The 10,449-nt window shown below is 36.2% G+C and overlaps 1 protein-coding gene across 1 annotated transcript; it reads left to right on the top strand.

Moving 5' to 3' along the window:
• The first annotated feature begins 6,004 nt into the window (after nt 1-6,004).
• On the top strand, nt 6,005-9,991 carry snrpd3l (small nuclear ribonucleoprotein D3 polypeptide, like). Its single transcript, XM_083565314.1, has 4 exons — nt 6,005-6,160; nt 6,733-6,867; nt 7,894-8,086; nt 9,643-9,991. The coding sequence occupies exons 2-4, from the start codon at nt 6,742-6,744 to the stop codon at nt 9,708-9,710; spliced, it is 387 nt and encodes a 128-aa protein (XP_083421440.1). The 5' UTR covers nt 6,005-6,160; nt 6,733-6,741; the 3' UTR covers nt 9,711-9,991.
• The last annotated feature ends 458 nt before the right edge of the window (nt 9,992-10,449 follow it).

A 10,449-nucleotide genomic window follows, 5' to 3' on the forward strand; every position in this document is an offset into this window, starting at 1 on the left:
AGAGATTAAGAAATAGAAATAGGAGTAGAAGGACAAAAATGGGTGCAGGCTATTTGTTGGTACCTCAAATAATGAAGACCACAGCAGGAGGCTGTGTGTGTGTGTGTGTGTGTGTGTGTGTGTGTGTGTGTGTGTGTGTGTGTGTGTGTGTGTGTGTGTGTGTGTGTGTGTGTGTGTGTGTGTGTGTGTGTGTGTGCATGCTTAAGTGCGTAAAAGTGGATTTAATAAAGTCAGACAGTTTTTTAGCTCTGTACTGTTATTGGAATGTTATTGGACTGTGACAGCTCCATGCTTCAATGAGACAGATATTTTCTTTAAGGTTCTCATGCTGTGATCTGAATTCCATCCACTGAGGTCTTTATTGTGGTGTGGTGAAGTCAAAGTGAGTCACTTATCAATGTTTACTGACAATTTCATTCAGCTTCTGAAATTAGATTCGGAGATGTTCCTGAGATTTACAGCAGCATCAGCTGTCTTGTGTTTCTCTGTCTCTCTGTCTGTATGTCTCTCTCTCTCTCTCTCTCTCTCTCTCTCTCTCTCTCTCTCTCTCTCTCTCTCTCTCTCTCTCTCTCTCTCTCTTTCTCTTTCTCTTTCTCTTTCTGTCTCGCTCTTTCTCTCACACAGTACAGCAAGGGAAATTCCTTAAATGTCTAAAGCTTTACTTTTTTTTTCCAAGGTCAGTTTCGAGATCTGTTGAATAAACTCTCTTGTTTCCTGGTGGCAATTGAATCATTACAAACACAACATACTTCACCTTTAATGGCTGGTGTGTGAAGTTTGTCACTAAATTCTATAAAACATCTAAACATATATTAATATCTCTGATTTACTTTGGCATTATTAAGCTCTGTAACCTTATAGAAATAGCGATGATGATGTGTAATGTGTACACAGTAAACCTAGCATTTCACTTCCTGCAACAATTTAGCTTAAACTTTGGGAAGTGAATCTAGGTGGCAGATTCTGAGGGGCAGGATGTCGATACCAGGAAATCCACAATAAATAAAAGTTTTTGCAAAATATCCGAAAATCAACAGTGACTGAACAGGCCAAGGTCAAAAACACCAAAAGGTAAATGTAGTGTCAAAACAAAGTGGTAAGTCAAAGGCAGAATGAGGCATGGTCAAAAACACAGTTGCTACCCAGAAAACAAGACTTTCAAACTAACTACTCTAACTTTGAGCATTCACAAAGTGTTAGTGGTTATGTGCTGGGTGGTGGAACAGGAAATTGAAATGACAAAGTAGTAGTTAACATTTTGAGTGAGAGCGACCTCTGGCAGTCTGGTGACAATATCATTCATTACATATAATTCACTACAGGCTGGTGGCTCCAGAGCAAAGAAAAGCACACTGAACACGTATTGCTTGATTGATTTTTTAGCATGCTTCAGTAAAAAAATACAATTGTTAAGGATTTAATTACATTAATTATGAAAATATTAAGAATAACTTGTGAACAATCATGGCCATGATAGTGTGACATGGCTCGATGTCAAAAACGTTCTTACATCGGCAAAAAGTTCATTGTCTTCTAAATAACAGTATTTTCTTCTTATTTGTCAATGATTACAGTTTTGTACAGCGTAAAGAACTATACACCATGCTTTCGATTTAATTCTGGTTACGTTTTATGTTGTGCATGCTCCACAAATGTTATTTTCTCTTATAACTTTACATCACATTATAGCAGCACTTTATATCACATTATTCTAGTTGTAAACAGTTGTTAGCTCATTAATGACTTTTTTTCTCTTCAAATAAATAACACAAGAATTGTAACTTATAATGATAAGGACTAACTGTAACTCGTCTATCCTGAAAGCTTTCTCCTTTTAGAACACTTCAAGTCAACGCAAGTTTATTTCTATAGCGCTTTTCACAACAGACATTGTCTCAAAGCAGCTTTACAGAAATCAACAGTTAAGGTGAATGGTGTGCATTTATCCCTGATGAGCAAGCCGTGGCGACTGTGGCAATTAAAAACTCCCTTAGATGTTATGAGGAAGAAACCTTAAGAGGAACCAGACACAAAAGGGGAACCCATCCTCATTTGGGTGACATCAAGAGTTTGATCATAAATCTTCCACAATACAGAACACTGGAGAGTGAGAACTAATATAAGTACTGGAGTATAAGACTTCATAGTTATGGTTGTACCTCTAAATGTTACATAGATAGATTAAATAAGTGTGTTCTTCTGTGTCCTTATACAAATATCAAATATTCCATACATGTTTTAATCTGTTCATGTGGAACGTCTTCCACACAAGTACATGAATGAGCTGTTACTATAGAAACAATAACGTACTAAAATGAATGCATTAGTAATAAGCAATTATAATAATGGAATATAATTAATAATATATATATTTGCAGCAGCACTGCTGTCTAAGCTGCTCTCTCTCATTTTCAGTGCTTTATCCTGGTCAGGGCTGCTGTAGATTTGTAGCCTTACTGCAAATTGGAAGAAACTAGAGAATGTGAAAAAAAACCCATGCGCACAAAGAGACAACTTACACAGACACTTCACACAAAACAGCATCCCAAGTTTAAGACTGAACCCAAAACTTAGAGCTTTAAGGTTCATCTAAAATGAATTAATACCTGCTAAACAAACAAATCCAGAACTCAACTGCAGAACTGCAACTTTTAAAGTTAGCGTAGTCTTTCTGTTTTTAACTGACAGCAAGAGAAAAAAACATTGATTGTAGCTTAAATTATTATCCAGACAGTCTGTATTCTGTCTGTACCTCAGATCATAAAAATAAATTATATGTTGCTGCTGCGTACACAAAGACAAAAGACAATTTTTTTAGGACTTTAATACCCTTTGGCCTATTTCTTTTCTTCACTAACCTCAGCAAAAAAAAAAACAAACAAAAAAAACATCATGCTGAGACCAGTGAGAAAAATGTATATTATTGTCATTTAAATAAAGTTTACATTTAAAACAGTTGAGCACATTTTTTCCACATAATAATTGTTTTCTTTTATAATTTTAAACAACAAACATGCACATTTTTTATCATGGTGAAGTAGTTTCTGCATATAACAAAAAAAACAATAATAAGTAATGTATTTCTTTTTATTACAAAATGAACATACATTTAAGTGGAAACTCTACAAAATGAATAATCGTAGCAGAACAAAACAAAGCTTTGGCCAAACTTCTTGACCTTTATCCACTCAGATTTTAGTTATAGGTTTTAGTCATTTAAATATGCTAAACAGTGTAATGGGCATTTATTTAGTTCTTTACATTATTTTTCAATACCTCACAAACTTTTTTGAAGCCTATAGTTGTAATATGTAAAGCTTCACATAATGAATTCCTGAGCAAATAATTCAAGCTTTATGGTCTTATATGAGTGATTCATTACACTCATCATTACAAAACAAGATCAAAACAGCATTGCTTGCTCTTTATGTGAATCATTCTAAACATTTCACAACCTCAGTTTGATTCTAGACATGCGCTTATTACTTTGAACAGGAAGTCTTCTTTAGTCTTATAGAGATCTTGTGATCATATGACATAATGATGACATTAAGCAATGTAATGGAGTATAATTATCCTGCATTTCAGGCTTGTGAAAGAAAACAACAAAGGGAATTACCTCAACATAAAACAGTTTTTAATTTCACACTGAAAACATCTGACTCCATTGAAGGGAAACAACATCACACAAAATATATACAGAAGAGGACAAAGGTAAAAACATATATCAATTTAGTATCATATATCATATAAAAGTATAAACATGGAATGTATTTTACTATATATGCATTTTATAGTCTGTAATTATTTGAAAATAAAAATATTTGAGCTCCAAACTGTATTAAATTAATTAAAATATAATAATGAATCAGCTTTGATTTACTTTTTTTTATGACTATATCAAATTAAATTAAAAATAATCATGCCCTACAAACACAGTATTTTAGTGATTCTTAAATATACAGCAGTTTTAATAAATAATATACTGTATATTAATTTTATTTGTAATTCTTTATATTTTGTACCGATTGGCCAGGCAGAGGGACCGAGCTGGAAAGGATGTGCTGCAAGTTAGAGCAATAAAGGGTGGAGATGGAAATGTGTTGACTAGTGAGGAGAGTGTGTTGAGAAGATGGAGGGAGTATTTTGAGCAGCTGATGAATGAGGAAAATGAGAGAGAGAGGAGGTTGGATAATGTGGAAATGGTGAATCGGGAAGTGGATAGGATTAGTAAGGAGCAATTGAGATCAGCGATTAAGAGGATGAAGAGTGGAAAGTCGGTTGGACCAGATGACATACCGGTAGAAGCATGGGGATGTTTATTAGAGATGGCAGTGGAGTTTTTAACCAGATTGTTCAACAAGTACCTGGAAGGTGAGAGGATGCCTGAGGAATGGAGAAGAAATCTGCTAGTACTGATCTTTAAGAATAAGGGAGATGTACAGACCTGCAGTAACTACAGGGGAATTAAGTTGATCAGTCACACCATGAAGTTATGAGAAGGAGTAATGGAAGCCAGGATGAGAGAAGAGGTGACCATCTGTGAGCAACAGTATGATTTCATGCCGAGGAAGAGCACCACAGACGCATTATTTGCTTTTAGGTTGTTGATGGAGAAGTTTAGAGAAGGTCAGAAGGAGTTGCATTGTGTGTTTGTGGATTTGGAGAAAGCGTACGACAGAGTGCCGAGAGAGAAGTTGTGGTATTGTATGAGAAAGTCTGGTGTGTCAGAGAAGTATGTGAGGGTGGTGCAGGACAGTGTGAAAGAAGTGAAGTGTGCAGTGGGAACGACAGACTGGTTCAAGGTGGAGGTTGGATTGCATCAAGGATTGGCCCTGAGCCCTTTCCTGTTTGCAGTGGTTATGGAGAGGTTGACAGATGAGGTCAGGCAGGAGTCTCTGTGGACTATGATGTTTGCTGATGATATTGTGATTTGTGGTGAGAGTAGGGAGCAGGTTGAGAAGAGCCTGGAGAGAAGAGGAATGAAAGTCAGTAGGAGTAAGACAGAGTACATGTGTGTGAATGAGAGGGAGGGCAGTGGAGTGGTGCGGTTGCAGGGAGAAGAGGTGAAGAAGGTGGAGGAGTTCAGGTACCTGGGGTCAACAGTGCAAAGTAATGGAGAGTGTGTTAGAGAAGTGAAGAAAAGAGTGCAGGCAGGGTGGAGTTGGTGGAAAAGAGTGGCAGGAGTGATTTGTGATAGAAGGGTATCTGCAAGAGTGAAAGGGAAAGTTTATAGGACTGTGGTGAGACCTGCAATGTTGTATGGTTTAGAGACAGTGGCATTGAGTAAAAGACAGGAGGTGGAGCTGGAGGTAGCAGAGCTGAAGATGTTGAGATTTTTATTGGGAGTGACGACGATAGACAGAAATTGAAATTAGCTTATTGAGACACAGCGCATGTAGAACGTTATGGGGACAAAGTGAGAGAGGCCTAGTTAAGATGGTTTGGACATGTGCAAAAGAGGGACTTTGTGTATATTCTTAGGATAATGCTGAGGATGGAGCTGCCACGAAGGAGGAAAAGAGGAAGACCAAGGAGGAGGTTTATGATTTGGTGAGAAAGACATGTAGGTTGGTTAGAAAAAGGTAGATGTAGAGGACAGGGGGGTATGGGGGCAGATGATCCGCTGTAGCGATCTCTAATGGGAGCATTACCATTTCCAGCCAAAAGAAGAAGACGATTTGTATTTTTTTACATGAAATATGTAATAATATTAATAATAACAATAAGGATTTGGAATATGATAATTATATGTATATCGAAAAATTAATATATCAATATAATAATAAAGGTAATTATTATAATAATTATTAATTAAGCTGATGAAGCAGTTAAGATGATTGTGTGATTTTAGGCATGTTACAACAGAGAAAGGTGAGATTTTGCCAAAGGAAATCTTAGTCCACAAATAATCTATTATTAAATACTTTTTCTTGTTTAGTAAATCAGTTCTGCCCTCTGCTGTGGATCAAACCAAAATGGGAAAAAATTCAGGTACACTTCAACTCCCATGATACACCGAGCACATTTCCGGGTTTGACATCACTTCCGCCGCTCTGCTGCATTGTGGGAGCGGGAAAACGTTACAAATACTCACGTTGCTGCTTCCGTTTGTTTGGGGAACCGTAAAGAATTTTTGTTAATTAACAAACGAATAGAGGTAAATATACACATTGTTTTACTGTTTATCACTTGTTGAATGTATAAATGAGTTTTTAACTGCGGATTTCAGTTCGAATGGCACGGTGGAGTTTGAATGAAACTAGCCGCGTTAGCTTACTGTGCTAGCATAAAGCCCCGGTGTGCTATCTAATGCTAGCTCACGCGAGGCTTAATGTTCTCCAAAAGCTCAAATCAATAAGAAAATGCTAATCTTATATTTTAAATGTAAATGCTTTAATGGTAATATTTTATTACTTTCACTGTTGCGTGTATGCAGTATTCAGTATAATACCGGCATTTATACATGGGTGCAGCTTTATTTTAATATGTAATTGGGTTCGATGCGTTCCAATCGCGTTTTGATCAAACTAACAACTATTGTTCTTTTAATGGGTTACATTTCAAATACATTTAGAATTTACATTACTTTTATGCAAAGAAGTCAAAAAAGGGGAAAAAAAAGTGAAATATAGCTGTAGTTAAAGCTGTGCTCTATTTGAGTCCTAGTAGTAAAGTACAGAAGGTGTATGATGTGTGTTGGAATCAAACCTGTTTACTGTCGTACTATAGATTTTCATCATGTCTATCGGAGTCCCCATTAAAGTTCTGCATGAAGCTGAAGGTCACATCGTCACCTGTGAGACCAACACGGGAGAAGTTTACCGAGGTAAACTCATCGAAGCAGAGGACAACATGAACTGTCAGGTAACAGCATCCAGTCTGGAATATTACAGCATGAACAAGCAGTCTTAAGTACCAAGTCTCAGTAAAACTGGATTCTAAATCACTGCTTTAATCAGCACAAGTCATTTTAAAGCTTGTTTAGATTCCAGATACTTGCAATTCAGTTGTAGGACAATGACCAGTTCAATTTTTTCATTTTGTAACATGGTTATTATACTGATTCTTTAACTCTACTTGGTCAGAATTTCCTATTTTTAAATGCAATTAGAATTTAAGTATGAAAAAAGAAATCATTTGAGACTATTCTTCCAGTCCTGCATAATTACAGGATAACTAATGTTCCTTCATCTTCAGAAAGGGATTTCTCCTGGTCAGGGTCATGGTGGTGTTTGAGGCCTATTAATATATATATATATATATATATATATATATATATATATATATATATATATATATATATATATATATATATATATATATATATTTATTTATTTGGTCCAAGCTACATGGATTTCTTCCCCTCTACCATCTTTTAGTTAAATAAATATTTTCCATCTCATCTTTATTTGTGTGTTTTTTGTTTGAATTTGCTGATTTAGCCAGCTAATTAGTTTCTCACACACTGGTGCAATATGTGGAAAAGGGTAGAATCCATGTTTCAATTATTTTAAGTCAATTTTAATTATGAAATAATGCCACAGGACTTTTTATTTTATTTATTTATATTTGTGCAAATGTGGAGTAATTAAGTTTTCACAAACTCTAAACCAGGGGTGTCTGATCTCAACAAAGGGCCGATGTGGGTGCAGGTTTCCATTCCAACCAAGTCACACCAGATTACACATTTTTAGCTATTCATTTTTAATGGACTTTCGGATATTCCCCTTGAATGGAATGAAAACCTGCACCCACACGAGCCCGTTGTGGAAAAAATTGGGCACCCCTGCGCTCAACGCAAGTAGTATGTGTATGTATCCGCAATTAACTTGTAGAATTATCTGCTGCTCACTGCAGACACACACCATATTGAATGTTTTTCTGCTTTAGATGTCCAATATCACGGTGACGTATCGCGATGGCCGAGTGGCACAGCTGGAGCAGGTTTATATCCGTGGCAGTAAGATTCGCTTCCTCATCCTGCCAGACATGCTAAAGAATGCTCCAATGTTGAAGAGTGTGAAGAATAAGAACCAGGGAGCTGGAGCTGGCAGGGGCAAAGCTGCCATTCTTAAAGCTCAAGGTAAAGAAAAGCAGCTGTTTATAATGTTCGAATATATGTATTTTAATATAAATGTGCTTCGGTGTCATCAGCTGAAGGCAGATGGGCACAGTGTTTTTACTTGAAAAACCAAGTAAATAAAAAAGTGCCTGTGCCAGCGGTGAGTGAGTTGAGGACGGAGCCAGACTGAAACAGAGTGCACTGATTTGTCTCATTAGCTGCACGTGTTGCCAATTGCTTGTTCCATCCAACTCCGCCCTCCATTCGCTCACTGCTGGCACAGTGCCTTTTCATCTGTTCAGTTTTTTAACCTTGTAATTAAGCTGTGTTTAATGTTAATTACACTTTTTTTTTTTTTTTTTTAAGCAGTTGCCTAACAAACAATTCAAAGCACATTTGTTAATCATTTTTTTAAGCATGTGCATGCTCTTTTTTATATGCAGCAAACTAGGGCTCTGGGTTTTTCCCCTGACCAGTTAATCCCAGAGCAGTTCAGAAGACTTTAGGTCCAGTGGTTGGACAGGCCATTCCATTATATACACTTCAGCTGTCTGGTAAAGAGCTTGGATGTATGCTTCAGGTCATGGTCTTGTATGCTTAAGTCTGTTTCAGTTAGCTGCAGTTTAGGCAGAATTTCATGGTGTTGATGTATGCAATGGTAGACATGTTGGCTCAATATTCCTTTCACCTGGAATAAGTCTCCAGTCTTTCTATCCAACAACTCCAAACCATTAAGATTCCACCTTTGTTTGCCTGTGGGTGTGAGGCAGTCTTTTTTTTATTTTATTTTTTTCCCTTTTCTCCATCTTTTGCAAGTTGTCTAGGAATGTCAAACTCGCCGTCCAATTTCTGTGTTTTTGCATTTAACCTAGTTTGTTGCACATAAAGAAAATTAACATGCAGGTGTCTCAAACCAGAAGACTTGGTGTTTCCACCTTCAACTTTTGACATTGTATATTATGATCTAAGCAGTTTTATTTATTATAAGATCACTTTCACTTTGGGGTTTTGTCTCTTAGTGCAATAAACAATGTGTCATGGCAAATTTGCAAACCTGCCTTATAATTAAAACTGGCATGGCTAACAAAAGATTTAATTTAGCTTAAGTAACATCAGCTGGACTCGTGCTCAGACAATTAGTCTGTTATTTACATGTCAAATGGTCTTAAGTTGTGGTAAATAAATAATGAAGGCAATAATTAACTCGAGCTGTTTAGCCTACAGTCAGGTGGTCTTTAAATGTCACCTGAAGAAAGTGGTGGCAATTTAATTCTGAACTGAAATGGGTGAGATTAGCAATAAATTAGATGTTTAATTTAAAGAAGACAAATAAATCAGTTAGAAGCAGAAAACCAACATGTTTTAGTGCTGAAACATATTGTGATTATTGTGGCTCTCTGATGTGAAGATTTACTGTAGCTGTACAAATACTTGTCATTAGAGGGCGTTAGTGCTCAGAATCTCCTCATGTGTGACTTGTGTTCACTTTAGTTGAAAGAAACTACAGCACAGTTACCTCCTCACCATGAACTCTCTAAACATTTTCTGACCACATTACACCTGTTCTCATGTTTCAGTGGCTGCGAGAGGTCGAGGCCGGGGTGGCCCAGGAGGACGAGGAAACATCTTCCAGAAAAGACGATAGTTTGATTCCCAGAACTCTGTACAGGTTTTTTTTTTTTTTTTTTTTTTTGACACTTGCAGTTGGAGCCAATATTTTTTTTCCTCCTGTTTTTTTTTTTTTATTTTTCATTTATATCTAAATTGGAGTAAGAAACATGAATGTTGGTGTAATTGTACACGTCAATTAATGTTTCATATGGTAAAGAATTGAGCTTTCTTCAGTATAACCTTTTTTTTGTTTGTTTGTAAAATGTGTTTGTTTGGAATACATCACACACTTTAATAAAGGTTTTTACAATTTAATGCTTTTTTTAATTCGTTTTTTATTTCGGGTCTCACTGACACGACCGACATCCTTTCCAGACAAACTAAGGTGTAGGTGGGGTTTAAAGTTTCAATACCTTGATGCTTTTCTTTCACATCAGTCTTGTAATTTTATATATTTTACATTAGTCTCTTAATCTCCAAAGTGAGACTGAATCTAGTGAAGGGAGACTAATTTTGTTCGGGCCAAATACATTTAATGAGTTGATTTGTTAGTTTTATTATAAACTATATGCTACATTCTTGATCTTGACATTTTAGTCCTGGAACTTTAAGCTAAAATGATTCATTATTTTCTCCTTCCAACTCGATTTGTTTATCAGAATCAGGTTTATTGGCCAAGTGTTTTGACACACAATGAATTTGGTTCCAGCTGTTGGTCACTCAAAAGTACATACATAATTAACTCTATCTTAACTTAAATATGAGCAGATTTT

This window comes from Silurus aristotelis (assembly GCF_946808225.1).
Source record: "Silurus aristotelis genome assembly, chromosome: 16".
Taxonomy (NCBI): Eukaryota; Metazoa; Chordata; class Actinopteri; order Siluriformes; family Siluridae; genus Silurus; species Silurus aristotelis.

Coding starts and splice junctions, on each gene's coding strand:
- snrpd3l (XM_083565314.1), top strand. CDS start 6,742: ATGTCTATCGGAGTCCCCATTAAAGTTCTGCATGAAGCTGAAGGTCAC. Junction 6,868..7,893: donor AGGACAACATGAACTGTCAG/GTAACAGCATCC, acceptor TTTCTGCTTTAG/ATGTCCAATATCACGGTGAC. Junction 8,087..9,642: donor TGCCATTCTTAAAGCTCAAG/GTAAAGAAAAGC, acceptor CTCATGTTTCAG/TGGCTGCGAGAGGTCGAGGC.